Here is a 20,878-nt window from a genome sequence, read left to right as displayed (position 1 = left end):
CAGTAAGAACATCAGAATAATTCTGAATAATTTTACTGACCTGTTTCGATTTCAAACTTTGGTTCGGCATGACTCACATGAATTTTATAGACACCTGAAAAATAATTGAAAAAATGTTAAACTGACCTATTCCCGGTACTTATACCCACAACCAATATGATCAAGTTTAGAAATAACTGACATAACAAAGAATACTTTTACATATACAATGGAATCGTAATAAATCCTTTACTGACCTAATTCGGTTTCGGAATATGTTTCACAAACAGTACGATCAACTTGAATAACATCTGAGTAAAAGACATTTTACATACAGCTAGGCAATTAGAAAAAATATTTTACTTACCTATTTCGTCTTTGGAAATCACCAACACGGTGACAAACAATTTATGGACTAACCGCGAAGACTGTAAGATCGCTAGTACCTTATGGCCTAGGTTAGACAAAAATAAAACGAAAAGCATTTTAGACTTCAACAAACCTGCAGTTCGTGTTCTTACTGGAGTACTAACGGGGCACTGTGCCATTACACCTATGCTCCAAGCGGATTATGCAGGAGTTGCCAAAATGAAGAGGAGGTAGAATCTATCAACTACTTCCTTTGCCTCTGTCCAGGACTTCAGACAAAGCGACTTCAATGTCTCGGGGTTCGCTTTTTCAGTGGCTTGGAAAAGATGACGAAAGCTAACTTATCGGATCTCCTTAACTTTATCTGGAAAACCAAATGGATTAACAAGGATTACAAAGGTTAGCAACTCGCCTCTCTGAGTGGAACTGCTGGCAACGGTCAGCACGCGCCTTCCGAACCTAACCTAACCTAAATTTTAGTTCCACATGATTACATATTCGTCAAGTTTACTTCTACCAATAAGCATATATGTTTAAGTATCTTGATATGACTTCAGTATATTTTGATTTATCTTTTGAATAATCTCATGTTATTATACTTCATTCATAAACATTTTTACAAGACAGCAATTAAACAATTAAAGAACTTTTAAGTTATATAATGAGTTTCATAACAATAATAAATATTTTGCAAAACTTATAAATTATTTTGTTTAATTGCAGTTCATGGCACAATTTAACTGAATTATAGTACATAAATAAATTAAAGAGTTTCGTGATAAATAAAAGAATAATTTTGCATAATTTTGCGATTTTGTACAATACCAAGAGTAATAAGTTTGAAGTTTGGTAAATATTTTTAATGAAGAATAAAAACAAAACCGAAATTAAAAAAATTAAATATACTTATGCGAAGGCATGCATGTACATTAGTTTAGGTGCTCACTTGCTTTGCTTATTTGGCAAATATTATTCAAAGCTCGAATTAGCAATCTCTAACTCTGCGGCTAGAGTTGGCATGTCGCAATAGATACTTTGTATATGTTTTAAGGTCGCAATCAAATTGCAATGACTGTTCTGCAACAGATTTGGCAGATGTTTGTGTTGCAAATGAAGTTGTCACTGGTACTTGCAAGCATCCGTAAGTAAGCCCAAACCCAAAGGTCTCAGCTATTTTAGTTATTTTGCATAATTTTAATTATTCGAATATACCACCAACACCTGAAATCCGCATTTTATTTACTTTATATTTCAATTAGAAGTTACCATCTACGGGCATTTTTGTGTCATTTGCATGACAATTGGACGATTGTCTTGAAGTGCCGCAAACTAATTAAAACCTTCTCGTGTTTATAAAATTTTTTGTTTTTTGTATTTAGATACTAATATGTTTTTATTAATTTTTTTTGTTTGTTTTTAATGTCTTTGTTGGGTTTTACTTTGAAACGTGATTTTGATTCTGCAGTTTTGATTGACGTGATCAGTTTATTTCTTTTCAAGATGAATTTCAGTTATGTCATTGAGATTTGTGCTTAACGATATGCTTAAATAAAATTAGTTTATTATTCACCTAATGATTTCAATTGAATTATATTTAAGGCGGTAAATTGCTGCCTTTTCAGAATAAAAAAAGAGTCCTTCACTGGCATCGATAAATTAATTACACTGCATATCATATTTTACACGATTCATTAGTTTTAAGGTTTTTTTTCCCAATTATCTGAACAGTTTCATGTTTAATTTAAAATATCGTATTATGTATAATAAAATATAGCTATTAAGTTAAAAGGCGTTTCTGAGCAATTCATTACTTTTTAGTAAATAATTTTCAATGGTTTTTAAAAACATGATTTTTATGTTTTACTAACAGGTATAGAAGCTAATAAAAACTAAATTCCAATATACATATTTTATTATTTTTTAAAAACAAAAACGTTTTAAAATTAAATTAAAACTATACTACTAATAACCTCAAATTATTTTCCATTTATTTAAGATTGAGATTCTTAATAAAGCACTGTAGCACATTAATTGGTGTATTGACAGGTCACTAACTTAACTCGATGCTTGTAAGAAATGCAACGAACCGAACACAAAGAAACCTCTGAAGCATTTACTGTATAGCTGCCAGACTCTCTCAAGAACTAGAGAAAAATACTTGGAGACTGTCAGTTTTACAGGATTGTTGCACATGCTTGAGATTACTGTTGAACTCTTAACGCTAAGAACACACCCATACTGAGCGATGCATACTATCGCTAAAAATAAAACTCTGATCTGGTATCGCAATGAACCTTAATGGTCTACGCATGGCCTTTTTGGCCAGCTATTATAACCAAAATGGCACAATAATATGTCAAATTATTTATACACCAAATACCCTTAACCAAACAAAAAATATTCTAACTTAGACTAGAATATGGAAACTTCAGTCTCACTATCTTCCTTTAGGTGTATCCCGGATAACCAGAAAGTTAGTGAGTTGCATTCCCTTTGAAACTGACTCGACATTCTGTCAGTCTAAAAAGATGGTTGAGTTGAGATGGCACACTAAAACCAGTTAAGGAACTTATAGTTATCGTTTTACGTTTCTCTAAAATATTACAATGGCTCTACGATTTCTCATAACTGCATCTAAGTTTTACTAATTAGGTTTCAATCTAATTAATGATTTTTATTTATCACCCACGGTCCACAGAATCTACAAATATCAATGATAAATGAGTATTTTAAATATTCTTATAGAAAACACTATTGAAAAGGGTTAAAAAAGTTGAAGCTTCGATACGTAAACTAGGTTGAATTAAAATGACAATATTTCGAAAAGTAGTTATGTTATTATGAGGAACTGAGATATGAGATGTAAATCAAACGTACACCCATTTATGTTAAATATTCATTACCCGTAAAAGACAGCCTCAATATTAATCTTAAACTTAGCTTATTAAAATAGCATTATCTTTAATTTAATTTATCTTTATTTTGTTGCTTAGCGGATTATTCTACTCTGTTGCGTTTGAAAATTATAAAAAATCTAAATTAATTTTTTTTTTAAGAATATTTTTTAAATATTTTTTTAATATTATTTACATTGCTAATACAGTTAAACACTAATCTTTAACTTAATTTATAAACTGAAAATTTATTAAAATTTAACTTTTCCAAAACCAAAAACTTTCATTAACTCTAGACCAAATTAAAAAAGAATGATTATATATTAATTACAAATAATTCCAGACAAAAAGTAATTTATGCTTAATTTTGATTTTTTTATTGTCAAATGTGACACATCTAATGACAAAAAGAAACTAAAAGGTTTCGAACACTAATAAATTTAATTTATTGAAATATTTGTTATTGCTTCTTCTGTTTGAACCCTTTTAATTTATTCTTATTCTTTATTTATTTATATTCCTTAATTTAATTCGTAGACTATCATACACTGCTTTAAGCCAATATGATTCAGTTGTGAATTCTAGTAAACCCGTTCTCTTAAACAGATATCGATGGGACGAACAGTTTTGCTCCATAAAGAAAACGATGAATTTTGTGTGAAAAATGACAACTAGAGAATAACATTTTTGTATGGCTTGAAGATTCCAAGTACTCATTTAATAGAGCTTTAAAGTACTTAATATTTTATTTATTTATTGCGAACTTACCAGGACAGTAACCAGGACAGTAATATATAATATTTAAATATTTTAATACATTTATCAAAAACTTATGAACAACTTTGTTATTGTTTCATGCAGTGCTCTTTCATATAATCTATTATACTCGTACTATAAACGCACTAGTTAGCACAAATATACAGTGCACTGCTTAATTGAACCGCATTAATGTGGTAGAAAATTTCTTCACTTAATAAACGAAAAAAATCGTACAGAGGGATAACTAATTTTGGAAACATAGTGATGTTTATGATTGCATATTTTTTTTGGTATGTCCTGCTTTGGAACTCTACACCTCTGTTAATACTGAAAATATTTATTTTATTACTTAAGGATCTTTTTTATTAATATCAATTTTGGCATTGGGCTATCCAATTTTTTGTTATGGAAATTTGAGTTGCTTTTAATATCGCAATAATTTCTTTTAAAAAAATTAATAGTTATTATCAAATTGATTTATATTGAACACTAAAATTTTAGTTCTACTTTACTATGATCTTATGCAGACAATCATTTTGCATAATTTACACATTAAAAAAGAATTAATTAGTAACAATTTCGCGCTCGTGTTAACCAATATTAGAAGCTCTCGTACTAACACTTACTGATTAGTGTGTCAAATATATGCCAAATGTAATTGCAAAATGCTATGTGCATTTTGAATAATTAACATAGTAATTTTAATAAAACAACAACACTAAAAGCAATGTCGCAAACTAGCAAAACAACAATTTTAAATGCCAATGGAGGCAAAACCCATTGAAGAGCAGACACTCATCAGAGATCAAATGGAAACAGCAAATTAGCCTATACGCATAGATACGTGCCATACCAGCATTGTACATCCACTAATGTGACTAATGTGTACGTAACTAAGGTGTAATGACATTTTTGATGGCATATGAAAAGCGATATACAGAAATCTGCAAGTCAGTGTACGCATCTGTTGCAAGTGCAATAAAAAAGTAGAGATTGTTTTGCATACAAAAAACTCTAAGGCAACAATACAGATACGTCTATGTTACTTCCTTATTTTGTGCCACTATGACCTAAAATTGAACAAATTCGAAAATTTTGGTAACTATACAGATTTAGTTATATATGACAAAAAAAAAATATTACTATCTTATTTTTTTTTGTATTTGAAATGTTGATGCACTGCCGTTTCACTACTATTTGAAGCCCGAACCTTCGTTAGTTGAAAACTTAATATTAATAACATAATTATTTTGAAGCCAATATTTAAAACCAATAACTATTTTTACACCATTTGGCAGCAAATATATTTAAATTAGTTAAAAACACCTCAAAACATATTATGTTTATGTGAATATGATATAAGTTTGCTAAGAAAACAAGCCCTAACGATTTATTTAAATTAGTTGGTCGTCGTAATTTTTGAGGCTTTGTTAATACCTAAAAAAAAATTTTTTTAATTTCCATAACATCATTCGAAAGTTATAAAACACGTAAACTAATTTTTAATAAACATTATTGTTTAGACAAAAAATTTTTAATGTTGTTAATATTAAACAAATACAAAAACAGGGCTTCAAATAATTTTATAGAACCTTACTAATCGATGTAATCCAAATGCAAATCGTTATATGAAACATAAACCAAATACATTTGTCTATTACAAATTGAGATGTTGGTTTATGCAAATTTATCTTATGATATTAATGTTTATATATTAGCAAGAATAATTATGTCCCTTTATCCACCAGAAAAGATAGATACATCAATCAATATGTCACTTTTATTTTATCTTAGCAACACCAGATTTTCATTAACTTTACCTTAATTTCAAGGATTTTAAAATATAGTAATGACAGAATAAATTATTTTATAATTTTCTGAATAAATTATTAAGCAATATCTTATTATTCGTTTTCTTCAACTTTTATTTATAACCGAAAATCTGTCAAGCATACTTTCTGCATTAGTCTCTTTATTTTATAAGTTGAAGTATAAAACTTTCTTGAAAGTATCTCAAAAGCATAAAAAGCTTTTATATTAATGAGCAGCACAAAACTATGCAGTTAAACTGAAAATGAAATAAATTTATTTCCAGTGACTACGAAATTGTAAAAGTTATCAAATGGAAATATATTTCAGAAATATATTTTAACCGAATACCCAATAAGTTCGTAGGATAAATAATAGTTAGATAAAATTAATTATAATTATTAGTTATAAGGTAAGGAAAATGATGCTTCCCAACATATCTCTAAGATTTCTTTGTTTTTTTATAGGAATATTTATTTTTCAACTCCAACTAGGTTTCACTTCTGACAATCAATTCTCCATACACTTTTCCATAATAGTAGCTGAAACAGAGATTCACAAAATACAATAGATGAAGAAAAAATTCAAAGCGAAATTTGCGTAATTTTGCATTTGTTATTATTGAAACGATATTTATTATTTAATTTATTTGATAAAAAATCCGGGGTTATTTGGTTTTAAATGTAACAGTCACAACATATAATATTTGTGTGTTATTGTTCCTCCATGATAATGATAATCGATGAATAATATATAATGCATCTCCTGAAATACGAAGATCAAAACATATCGATTTCAGCTGACCGACTATTTATTTTTAAAGTTAACGATGCAACTATTTATTATTTATTATTATTACTATTTATTACTATTTATTATTATTATGAAAAGGGTATAGTACACTGCGACCTAAAAGATCTTTTGTGCTCCTAAGTCGGATTAGAGTGTTTCTCAAAGTCCGATTTCTTTAAAATATAAAGAAATACATTACGCTGTCAATATATTAGTAGAGGCCTATATTACAAATCATTAACTTAGAAGAATTATGAAGAATTAAATTGCCAATGCAAAATTATGTGTGCTCCTTCTGAGGTGCTAGCTAAGTCTACAAAATTACACACAAATATTGTTTCGTCCATCTTATGTAAAGTGCCCCATCATCTACTCAAAAAGTAACTGTTATTCTTGATATAACTTCATATTATATTATTTATTTTCAAACTAATACTTCTTACTAAACTTATCAATGAAAAGCAGAAATATGCAATTTTTTAATTTTATTACTTATTTTTTTTAAACTTAGATTAACTCGTAAGTAACTAACATCGTTGGTTTCATTTTGTTTAAAAAAATTTATGTACAAATATGTTACGAATTGCTTAAAAAAATAAAAAAATTATTATTATATCTTAATCTATTTGCCCTTTATGTGTCACGTACGTATCGTAAATTGAACCCTGCTTACTTCGTTCTTTCAAACGTGAACAGACAATCATTAATGATCCTGACAGAATGCATAGCATTAGAGAAAATGTTGCTGTTAATGCTGAAAAAGTTGTGGTCTTTAGGCACGTCTGCGGTGGCTCTGACAGAAATTGTCTTGCATTTGTATAAGTACTACCACCTTCAGATTCCCCTTCTTGTAACACACGTAGCGATTGAAAGAGATTAACATTTTCAGATAAAGGTGGATCTTGTTTTTCTATAACTTCGGTAGGATCGGCTAATGGTAGAGGCGCTATTGCTGCTGCAGTCATATTCGAAATATCACGTTTGGTTACCGCTTTTAAATTTCGCCAATGACAAGGTTGACTCTAAAAAGTAAGATTGTTTTAATATTCAAATATAAATAATTTCAAAATTTTATATACCGGACATCTGCCATGACACATGCGTACATCACACTCAATATATAGTGCAGGCGAACCTGTGAATCTAAAAGTTTTCATGTAAGCATAGACCTGTGTTTCGAACACACCCGAATCCGACCAAGAACCTCGGAAACGTGATATTAGCTTATCATCAACCGGACAACCATGATCGTCAATTAGCTGTATACGCTTATTAGCACCATTGTGCGCATAACAGTCATTAACTATTATATCAAACCCATCTATTAAGAAAAAAATAGCAGTTATATGCAAAAATTTATTCAGAAATAAAAAATTGAACAAACCATATTTGCTGCGCATATATATGATTAAAGTAAGGGGATCTCCCACACGCACTGGACCGGTAACACGATCACCACTAATACCATAACCATTTCGTATTTCCATATAACACTCAGGTGGACTGAGCGTGAATACAACGGGATTACCGGTGGCGACTCTGGGAAAAAAATCACTAATTTTCAAACGATGTTTACACAAACAAATTTTTGTCATGAACTACTCACTCTACGTCTAAAAATGGAAATGTTACGGTTTTCCAAAAGTCATAACCGTATTCACAAGTTACTTTGAAATGTTCATCATATTCTTCCTCGATTAATGGATTATACTGTACAGTTACTGTATTCCACATAAAGTTCTTAAGAAATAAGTAAATTTTAATATAATACAGTAAATATTATTTAGATATATGTACCGTAGGGTTTTTGCGACTTTCATCATTTAAGGCATTTTTCCCTAAAGTACCACAACGATTGAGTTGTATATAAAACTCATAATAATCCCGACCAGTACCGTTCACATACATGCAATCTGGATCATAGGCATAACCCGCGGAATAAATCAAACCACTAAATGAGCCATTGAAACCAATACGTATCTTCATATAATCATCTTGACATTCAGCTTCGATATCTAGAATAAAGTAAATGATAAAATTTCGTTAATGTTTTTCAGTTTTTTGTTGTCTTACGTTTAACTCGAGTATTATTTAATCCAAATGTTTTATGATAATCATGTTCCCAGTACTCGCTACGCCATTTCTCAGTTTCGTAGGGTGGCGTTTGATAACCACTCCCACTGCCAGTTGAAACAGCGCCAGAGCCTGATATACCTGAACTTCCATATTCTGGTGGAGATAAAAGCGGTCGTCCAATGCGGTATGGTATGTGACCAGAGGACTCTGGCATATGGTCAGTCTACAAAAAAACAATTTATTAAAGTTATCCTTCAATGAGTTGGTTTTTTACAAAAACTGGAAACTTAAAGACAAAAATTTTAAAAGAGGGTATAGTACAGAAAACATATACCATAGATAGGACGGAAAAATTCCAAAGAGAAAATCGAAAATTCATATCCGCAAGTGCATAATAAGAGAAATATAGAAGTTGGTGTAATATTACAATAATAATAATAATAATATAATTACTATAAGATATTAACATTTCTAAAAGAAACCATTTAGAGAAAAATGCTCTCTATTATAATACGAGTAACTATCACTTCAACTATTCTAAAATATTTTTAATTGAGGAGATTACGATTTGATATCGTAATATAAACAAGCTGTTTTCACCCTGTTTATACATATATATATAAACATAAATATACATCATGTGGAATACATCCATTATAATATAGTGAATTCAAATATTGAAGTTATCTTCAACTCAATTTTTCAGCTTCTGTTCTTCAAACGAAACTAAAGTAATTCTTACTTTGACCTGTTACGATCATTGTTACTAATTTTGTTTTTTTTCCTTAAACTGTTCTTAAGCAATGGACAAACCTCATAATAATGGTAATGTGTTAAATAATATCTTATTAGTACTAATATATATATATATTTATACAGCAACAACATTTTTATGCCTCGTCAGTTCTTATAATTCCTTTTTAAATATTAATTTTCTTATTTTGGCTACAATTAATAGAAACAATGCGAAATAGTATAATAAACTGAAGATATTATCATTAAGAACATAGAAGGTATTTTTAATATTAAAAAAGATAAACAAAACTAAAAAAGGTGCAACTAAGGATTCCAAATTCTGGTTAAAGAGAGGATATGTGCCTTCGAAGTTTAATAATTCGTCCAAAAAGTTCTTACCGCCTCATTTTGTACTTTATTGCGTCCCTCAATTTCTTTCGTACGGTTTTTATTATCCTTTATAACTTTCTAAGATACAAATTTTTGATATTTTTTTATATAAAATAAAATTATTTCACGTCCTTTTATTAAATGAAATATTCTCACCTTCTGTTTTGTATCTGCAAAAATTCCAGCACGTTTCGCCAACTTCGGCGTCTGAGTGGTCGGTCCTGATATATAAGATTTTGACGACAACGCCGCTAAAGGTTGCTGTACTGCCTTTTGATGTTCTGGACGTGCACTTCCGTTCGATCTGTTGCTAGCGCCATTAATTTTTGCTGCCGCAGGTGCATGTTTTACTTTCAAATTTCTACCGTTCGCGGTAGCGGGTTTGCTCAGAACAGCGTACTCAGTGGTTAAATCAATTGCAGTCGTTGTTGTCTGTTGCAGTAACTGTGAAAGGAAAAAAATAAAATCTTTTATTTTAAAAGAAAACAAATTAAAGATTTTTATTCCGTTTTGCAAGATGAAATGGAAAACGTGAGTGAGCACTAAAAAAACAAACACGAAAATTGCCACAAATCCAATTAAGACGAAAAACGGTTTTTCACGCGTCGTCTTGCAATGTGCAATATCCGCGTTAACAGTAATGAAAAAACAAAACAAAAACATTGTTTTTGTATTTATTGTTGTTGTTGTTCATGTCATGCAGCAGCTTTTATGTTCGACAACAATGCACCATTAACCGGCGAACAAAGCAGGGCAGCCACGCAATTGCCGCATACGCAGTTACACGTTTGCATTCCGTTTCCATTGAAAATCGAAAGATGCGTAAAGACTTCATCGTCGAAATTGAAACTTCAGTTAAATGAGACGTGCCATCGGTTTTGTGCAATTAAATAATTTCCATTTCTAAATCAGTTGGAAATGTTAAATGCACTCGCACTTATGTACATACAAACTTTTAAGCGCTACTATATGAATTGAGCACATCAGTTTTATATAAAATTGAAAGATATTTTGTTTAAAAACTGTATATGAAACTATAAAGCTAGCAATATAAACATTTACTGTTATAAACTTAGGTAAATGAGACAGTTCATGTATAGGTTATGTTATATTATGTTATGTTAACCCTTTTCAGAGTTAGTGCATCTGGGCACTTTTACTTTATGATTGCTGGGGGGTTTCTGCAGAGTCCCACCCATCTCACTGACTAATTTGAGTATTCCTCATAATCTTCGTGATTATTCAATGATGGATCTAAGATCTGCGTACCGCCCCGTGCGGTTAGTGAATACTCTGACATTAGATAGTGCTAAGTAGGGCAGCCTGTTGGTTTTCGCATATAGATTCAAACCTCTGTCCCTTATGCATTTTTTGACCAGATCTATTCTAAGCTCTCTTAGTATGTCATTCGTGCGGATGTACCATGGTACTTTGATGAGCCTTCGGAGTGCCTGACTTTGAGCAACTTGTAGCTTTCGGATAGTAGAGTCGGCAGCTTTGACTGGGTGTGTCCCATGAAATAGTGGTGGTCTAATTATCTGGCTAAAAAAAGCTTTTCAATAATAAAATGTACTGCCCTCTATTGTGTTGTAGTTAAAAAAGGGTCTTATAAGATTATTTCCTTAGAAACCTAAATTTATAACAGTTTTTATATCATTATTATAATGATATAATACTAAATCACAGCATATATTAAGTGAATATTTGTACTAATAGCCCAACAAACTTTCTTTTATGGTGTTGTAATGTAGTAGAAAACTCTCAAAAATAAGTTAATAATAATTTTTTGTAGAGTTCAATTGATATTGGAGACCAATATTAGGAGTGGACTACCATTTATAGCAAATGATGTTATAGATATATTCCTTGACATTCTTATACTAAATTACAAAAGAACAGCAACTTGAAGAATAACTTCAAATATACGTTATAGAAAAGAATATGTAGATATATCTGTAATATTTCTAAAGCAGCTAATAAATGCGAATGCTTCTAGAGAAGGAACGCAAAAGAAAGAGTCTACAGGAGTAACAAATTTATCTGTCGCAGTTGAAATAAAAGATACTCAGGCCACTTGCATAAATGGATTGTGTCTCTATTAGTACCGGTACTAGTATGAACAAGGATATATGTCATAGGAGGAACTTTACGGCAGATGTCACAATACAATACTTTTGTCGATGTCACAATACAATACTGTGTTACCACACTTCAATTACAACATCAAGTCAGCCTACTGAACCTTGTCTTTACATCAAATTAGACCAATAAATAATTGAATTACCTAATAAGCTTATCTAACTTATGGTATCAGTATATCATCACTATTTTTATTTGAAATATTACTTTGTGCGGGCACCAAGATTTGACAGACTGATTAGTTTTTAATAACTTATTGGCAGCAACCGCGAAGTATTATATTATTAAAACTATTGTCGTGAATTCGCCCAACAGCCGGGCCAACAGTACATTGATTCCACAGATTTGATTCCTACCTGATTTCTGTCCATATATAGGTGGAATAAAATTAATATTAACAACCCGTCTTTTAAGGGATGAATAACTAGCAACATTTACTTGAATACTATTGGAACTAATTTGTATTGTTACTTCAACTAATAGTGTGTCACATGACTATCTTGCTTTATGTGTGTCTGGGCACATGAAACCACGACCAAACTCGTTTTTTAGTGTTTCTCTGTTCCAATGATGGTATTATTGTAAAATTAAGATTATCAATGCATCCAATAACACCTATGCACATTTTCTCAGCAATCCGCTCATGCTTAATATTTACATCCACTTATTTGGCAATTGAATAAGAAGATTGTAGTCACAAATTTAGTTCCAGAGAACAATTGAGGTGCAATACTTACAATTGTAAATGCTCATTAAATAAATCTTAATACTCATACCTAATTAAAATTTTATCACAAACTATTTTAATTCAACTTATTGAATTTACTATAATCGCTGCTCCCAAAAGATCTTTCGAAACAATTTTCGAAACTGATTATTTCGTATTTGTCTCCAATATAAATTTTTTTTAGCTTTAATAATTCAAAATCCATTTCCAACTTTCCTCAACTTTATTACTGTTGTTATAAATATTTCTTGCAAAATATTAAACACAGTAACGAAATTGCCACATCTGTACGTACTTAACTCCACAAATTATTCAATGCGCTACCAATTTTTGTAGCATCATCAACAGTAATAACATTTGCAGCAAAAGTTACGATTCCATATCCAATCCATAAAACAACAGGGCAACATAAGTTTTCCGGTCAGTACGAATTACGGTTTGAAACAGATTGTGGCTTCCATAAAATGTTTAGGGCACAAATACAAACTCAAAACAGAAATACAATGGCAAAACTAAAAACGACAAGAGAATTTGCAAATTTACAACTACGCAGCCGCCGGTATCTGAACATTTTATGGATAACGCAGTCATACAGTAAACTTTTTCATTAATTGTGTTTCATGCATTGAAAGCACATGTATGCTGCAATACAGCACAAAATTCACTCTTAACTTCAATTTCAGAGTTTTGACTTCAATTTTAATTTGAATTAAAATTCAACCTAAGATTGAATTCCAGACAGTAACTCATAAGCACAATCGATCGCATATACGCAATATTGCATCCGCCGTGTACTACAAGATTGACCAATATCGGTTACGGTTCATGAGCCATAACCTGCACACTTCCATATTTTGCTACTGTTCGAATTCATGACTAAACTTCCTCGGATGCATAATCAAGAACTAAGAACTTTTGTAGTACTTATAACTTAACTGTTAAATAGATTAGATTTTCTTGATTGTTGTTTTTTCTTATTTTCATTTTTTCTGCGAAGTCATTGTTAATATGCGTTTTGATTGCAAACACCTGAATGGAAATTTATATTGTAAGCAAAAAACAAGAGACTTAAGCAACAAACCTGCTTATATATACAGCATTATTATGAGCATTTAGCCATGATTTTTTCAAATTAAATATAATACAATGTTAAACTGACTCATCGCTAATATAATGAATATTTAAACATTAGTTTAATTAAACATAAATATAATTATTATTTTAAGGCATTGCAATATGTTAAATTTCGAACTAGAGAAATATGTAAAACGATTGGAATACATTAATACTTTACAATTTCTGGTAAAAATTATGGCGAATATGCATTTACCTATACTTATTAAAATGTATAAACACCATATACATCGAGTTTTTTTTATATAAATACTATCCATCTATACCCGTATGTTTTAAAAAAGGAATGACATAAACTGATTTGTGTAAGAACACATTTAAATATTGTCATAAAGCATTGGATTAAAACAAAGTAAATAAATATAGCTTAATTTTTAAAATAAAATTACTTATTAGACAGGCACGAGTTTTAAGCATGGCACTACCAATCTAACAAATTATAAACTAATTAAATAAAAATTCCAATATTTACTAATATCACTGATGACGAATACTTTTCAATACTCGAAACTTGGTCAGCTAAATTTCAAATTTCAATGAATTGATTTAAATTTTTGTTATTATTTTTTTATTACTCTTTGAACCCCTCTTACTTATAAATAGTTTATTTTCGTCATAAGACGCGACATATTCGGCAATAAAATCTCACATTTATTAATTACTTATTGTTAGTTTCTAGGAAAATACTTCTTTGACAATTTAACAAACTATTCATCAGTAAAGACGAAAGACATATAAAATTATCCAAATTCGACGGAATGGATTTAGTCTCTACACTTCTGTATTAGAGGTTCTTGCGAGGAATGTTGTAACAAAACGGCGAAAAATCACTAATTAAGGTACATTGAAGTTATCTAATGGCCTGCCATTGACACCAACCAAACAACAAGATTTGATAATACATATTCAATAATAACTTTAATTATGTGGACACTATTCGACCCACTCCAAAGAAAGAGTTAACTTTTGAACATTGAGGGACTGTTGTATAATACAGTTGTTGGAATAATACTGTTAAACGTTATAATAGTGAGAAAGTTTGGTTCATTAGACGTGAGATAAATATCCCTTGATAGCTTCACAATAGTCGTTAGGCCTATAAAAATTTTATCTCCTTTATAGTTGTGTCTAGCATTGTAATAATGATAGTTGAAATAAAGTTGAATACATCAATTAAGTGCAGTAAATATTCATTCCTAATGGCAAATATTAAGTTAATTGTTGTTTAAAAAAATTTCAAAAATCCACATATTTTTAATGCTTCTTTGAAGTATGCAAAAATAAGATCTGTATTTGTTAAAATAAATTTAAATAATTTAGCTGATATTAAAATAAATATCATTTACATTTTGTAAAACACTTTCGTCTGGAAAATTTGACGTTAAATTATAATTTATATTCACAAAATATTGGTCTCACCCATGCGACTAGTGGAGTAACATTAGCGTAATTTTTCCAGCATTACATTCCTAGATTAGGTTCTATACATAAGAAAGAACAAATCATGCAACAAATAATGCCTCTACGAACAAAATAGTATTGAAATTTAACAATTGAAAATAAAATTATAATTAATTAATTAATTCAATTATTCTACAGCTGGTTTATGATTTCGTTCTAATATAAACACAGCATGTAAAATTGTTAATAAAAACTTTCATAGCAAAAGTAACAAAACCACAGAAAAATATGCGAACAAAAAAGTCAAGTACGGCTTTGGATCAGTTGGTTAAGGTGCGCTGATTCTGAGCTACACATTTGGCAGGACCTGAGTTCGATTCCTGGTTCTTGCAATCTCAAAAAATAATTATTGACGAATAATTAAATACAAGAATTATTTCTAAGACCACTGATGATGGATATTTGGCAATACTCGAAATAGCTGTATGGTCAGCTAAAAATTCAATTAATTAAAATAACATAAAAAATAAAATTTTGGTTGTTGTAGTTCACTACTGTTCGAAAAAAACCACTTTGTAAAATATTTCTTATATTAAAAATATAAAATAAAACATTAAAAATACTTACATGCAGGAAAAGTAATAAGAACGTCAAATTAATGCAATTTGTTTTGATTGCTTTAAGTCTACGACGATATCTTGACATTTTGAACTTAGGCTAAAAGTATCTGTAATCTCTTGTCAATTTAATCTGAAAATAAAATTAAATTTTTTTAAAACAATTGTAAATTCAGTAAATCGAAATTAAAATCATAATATAACCTTGCAAAGGTTCTTGGACTTCTCCTATCAAACAATAAGTCAAACACAATTAATTTCGATAAAGAAATCTAACCTTCAATTTGCATAAAAATTGACACTGACTCCAGTAAAAATTATAAAACAATACCACATAAAGTTCTAAGCCTCGGAAAATCTTATTCGAGAATATATGAAGATTGCTACAATTATGACACCTGAATGCCATTCAAGTACAACAGTTACGATAAAAAGCAAAAAAGAGTAATAGATACGAACGATCTGTTGATAATGTTTTATTTTTTTTTTTATTCCACACAATAGCGATTAATATTTCAATTAATAAAAAGTTGAAGCGACGCATGTGAGTGAGCTTTAAACGGAAACGGAAGCAAATACATATAGATACACGCATCTCTGACGCTTTGTTTATGGAAGTAGATAATGAAAACATAAAAATTTATAAAAATTATAGAAACCTATAGAAAAGCCTGCTTCAAGCAAGGTCAGAATGAAATTAATATAAAAATTAATTTATTGAAATGCAAAAAGAAAAACACTATTAATGACTTCTTTACTTTGTCATCGTTCATATAAGTACTTTGTGATGAAAATAATTAGGAATAGTTCTTCGTCTTCTTGATAGATACATTTCGGTTTAATATGATATGCTTTTTCAAGTTTTTTTTTATAAATGTTTGAGTTCACGTTATTCCTGCATGTTGTTTGGATGTTACTGTTTCTTAAATTATATCTTTGATTTTTCATATGCTCCGTTGATTTTACCCATTAAAAAATTTAACCCGTCAACTACGAGTTTTTGCGTTAAAGCTGCCGTTTTAATTGTTCCATGCATTTAAACAAGATTTTTTGTGGTTACTTCTTTTTTTTACTCTTGTATTTTAAACTTATTTTGGTTACTGCTTTTATTATTGTAATTGTTGTAGGTTGTAAGTACATGTATCTGTGAGTATTATGCAATTTACACAGATACATATTTTTACATGTTTTATTTTCGTTTAATTGGTGTTAGTTTCTGTGACGGCATGACTGAACCGCGCTTTACTTTTTTCTACAATTTTATTTTATTCGAGTTCTTTAACTACTAATTACAAACATAATTACCATCAACTAAAGTTTCATGACCTTGAATGTTTTCGGTTTTTCAATATGGCGTGCAAAAGCTTTAGCGTTTAACGGTACAAAAAGTGGCTTTTCTTTTAATTAATGTTGTTATTAATAATTTTTTTATTAAGTTAGCCCAATGACTTTAAAGTAAGTTAAGAACTGACGGCAGAGACGCTTATGGTTTATTAGATTTTTGTATATATTTTTAAATATTTATAATAAATAAAACAAAATTGTAATAGATTAATCTACAAGTAACTTAATACCAGTAGTTTTTTCTTAAATATTGTTGTAGTTGTCGTTTGAGTTAGTGCTATTGTGCACTTTTACTCTTTGGTGGCTGGGGCGCTTATCCCTGCTCCACACTAAGCTTTGACTATACTAGAATTATTATCATTTTAACTGATGATCATTTAACTTTTAACTGATGACGAACCGTAGATCAGCATATATTCCTGTCTGTCCTGAGGTGGACTTGAGATTTCTTAGGACGGGGTTGAGCAACGTATCGACTGTCCTTGATATATTTTTTCACTGAGTCAATTCTTAGATCTCTATGCATTTCTGTTGTTCTAATATACCAAGGAATCTTAATTAGTCTTCTTAAAGCCAGATTTTGTGCTATCTGTAATTGCTTTATGGCAGTATTTAAGGCTTTGCTGTAAGTTACACATCCGTACAGTAGTGCTGGCCTAATTATTTGAGTATATAATATCTTTCTATTTTCAAGGATGAAGCGATTATTATTAAACAGCGGAGATGTAGAAGATGTAAAATTTTAAAGCAACTGTTTCATATGTTTATACCAATTAAGCCGTTTGTCAAAAGTGAACGTCAGATATTTTATGCTTTCCTCCCACCCTATCTTCGTGCCACCGACGCTCACTCCTGGAGGATGCTGCCTTCTCTTTCGTGTTATAAATATAGCCTTGGTTTTGTCATTGTTAATGTTAATCTTTTTAATCTTCTGGAAGTATTCCACCATGAGGTCTCTATTTCTTTGTACGGTATTGCTTATATTTATGGCATCCTGGTCAGAGTAGATCAAGCACGTGTCGTTTGCGTAAAGCGCCATTGACAAGCTTAAGGTAGGGATATCTACCGTAAATATATTAAACAATGTGGGTGACAGTGGCAATAAGGTGACAATAAATTTTAAAAAATAGTTCCAAGACTACTGATGATGAAAATTTGACAATACTTAAAATAGCTCTATTTTTTTTAAACTATGTTATGTCTTATTTTTTTTTGTCTTCTTCTGAATTTTTGACCTTTTAATAGTATAGCGCCTATCCAACTTTTAAACCTTTTCAAGTATTTTTTTGTTATTTCAATTTTTAGATAAAATGTTAAATTTTTAAATCCATGTTAAATTTGCAATAAAAAATTTACCCACAACTTTTGTATTTAACATTTTATTTAATAAAGTAAATTGTTATTCAGTTATATTTTAAACAAATTTGTTTTTCGCAGCTGTCGTTTTAGATAGTGCGTGGAGATCAACGCCCTCCTAGTTGTTGGTTCTTTTTAGGGAAAATACCATACATATCTCAAAACCATTTCTACACCACATTTTGTAAGTCAAACTGTTCTTTGATTTTGTAAGAAGAAATAAGACTTTAGTATGATTCTTTATTAATTTTATATAAATCTAAGACATGATTTTTTATATAGAATTTTTAATTCTCAAACAGTTTAATAGAATAACTTTTAATAAACAGTGGGAAATATATGAAACCATATGAATTTTTAATATAGAAGAAGTAAAAAGTTTATTTAAATTGGAAATGTTTAAATTTAAAATTCTTTTACAGTGATTATCAATAATAATTTATAATAACTTTTTTTTTAATAAGCAAGCTACGTAAACGAACTGTAATATTTGTGCTTTATTGAATGATTGATTTCAATGGCTGGGAAATAATTAAGAAAACGGATCTATTTTTAAAGAGATCAACAAAAATTCCATTTATTAAAAATAAATAAAAATTTTGTAGAATTCACTAATGTATCAAACCTCTCTCTAAAAAAAAATATTTAAGAAAGAAAAACTAATAAAATAGTAATCTAAATACATTATAAATGCAAAATAGTGTTTAATTTCTTAGATCTATATTATCCTAATTTTGAGAAGATTTAATGTACTCAAAGTTTGTATTGTAAGAAAATATTAAGTATTTAATTAAGGAATAAATACTTATTAGATCTAAAACTGGAATAAAGCTTGGAAGAATGTTTAGATGGACCATTTTTGAGAGTAATTCTTTAACAGAAGTTTTTTTCGAGTAAATTTAACAGACTGTTTGATATTCTATTAACCAATTTTACAACACACATTGCCAATTTGACATTAAAGTGATGTATAAAACATTTAAGAATAACTGAATTGTGTAATATAAAACTTAATCAGTATTTTCGATAATATTGAAATAGACATGCATTATATGCGTTCTAAATTTGCCCCTATGTCTAACTTATTATTGGAATGAACGACATGTTTTATGCAATTTATTTACATTTTTGGACGAAGGCATCATTTCCTGTTTTTATGCGTTTTAGTCAGGAAACGCATTTCCACAGAACACACTTATAAATTATATAAATATATAATCTTATAGTTCAAACTTTATTGTCTAGCACAAGCAAGATACTACGAAATTCAAGAAAGAGCACTTTAATGTGTTTTAGGTACTAATTTTTTATTTTGGGTTCGATCATGGTCAACTGATCGTATGACTAGGCCCAATCTTATCCTATATTCAAACAAAAGGAGATACATATAACTGTGAGAGCTGATTTCTCAGTTTTTTTTTGTTGAAAATATTGAACTATATTCCTTCATTAATAATAAAAAAAATTGTGGCATTAGCTTCTCTGGTATTTGATATTTGGTGAATGCAACCACAATATGAAATGCTTACATCCTTCAAAGCAGAGTATATTTTTCAATTACAGGATATTTTTAAAGCTAAAAATTGACCGGTGGCAATTAAGGTTTATTTGAATATATTACTTATATTATATATTCGTAACTTCTCTCAGAATATTGATAATAGTACTGCGGTGCATTACCTGGATTAGGCGTAGTTTAAGTAATTCTACTTTAGAGGGATTAAGCTATTGCATCTATATTTCAATCACGATTCCAACTAATATGTTAACTCTGTGCAGGGCACTCAATATCAGCTACTGTAAACTACCTATCTTGCTTAGTACCAATTACCCAAAATATTTACATCACTTACCTCTGTAATAGTAAATTTATATCCTCGTTTATTTTCTTTTGTTTTTTTCAAATTGCAAATATGCAATACTTTAAATCATTGTTTTTCTCTGGAGTATTTTATAACTATATTACGCACACGGCATCAAATAAAATTAAGTCATTTAAAAACTCATTCATTCATGAATCACTGGTTTAGGTTTTTAACTAGGGCGCCAATCTGCTAAGGAAGCCGACTCAGAAACCACAGCTTGCACCCACTTCAATTTGACCTTTAAAATCAATTTGGCGCGCATCAACCGCAAAAAGTGGCACACAAGCCAGCTCAGTTAACTGCCGCCGCGGTAAATTTAGTAATTATTTTATTAAATTTTAGATACGCGGTAATGTAAGTAAATTCGTCAATCCGTCAGTTTTTAACACTTAAGTGGCAAAGTATTTTTTTCGCGTAGTAAAGCACGCAATGCACATGAATAACTTGAGCGGAAAGGCGCTTGACCAGGAGTTTTTACTTTCAATGAAGTTC

The 20,878-nt window shown here is 29.7% G+C and overlaps 1 protein-coding gene across 1 annotated transcript; it reads right to left on the bottom strand.

Moving 5' to 3' along the window:
* Nucleotides 1-7,219: 7,219 nt before the first annotated feature.
* Nucleotides 7,220-15,909, bottom strand: LOC119678842. Its single transcript, XM_038090913.1, has 9 exons — nt 15,832-15,909; nt 9,960-10,247; nt 9,813-9,881; nt 8,676-8,901; nt 8,400-8,617; nt 8,209-8,342; nt 7,987-8,141; nt 7,682-7,923; nt 7,220-7,624 (listed from the first exon to the last, which is right to left on the bottom strand). Exons 1-9 carry the CDS (start codon nt 15,907-15,909, stop codon nt 7,220-7,222), a joined length of 1,815 nt encoding a protein of 604 aa, XP_037946841.1.
* Between the last annotated feature and the right edge of the window lie 4,969 nt (nt 15,910-20,878).

The sequence above is a fragment of the Teleopsis dalmanni genome, chromosome 1 (assembly GCF_002237135.1).
Source record: "Teleopsis dalmanni isolate 2A chromosome 1, ASM223713v2, whole genome shotgun sequence".
Taxonomy (NCBI): domain Eukaryota; kingdom Metazoa; phylum Arthropoda; class Insecta; order Diptera; family Diopsidae; genus Teleopsis; species Teleopsis dalmanni.
This window is presented reverse-complemented; position numbering and strand designations above follow the sequence as displayed.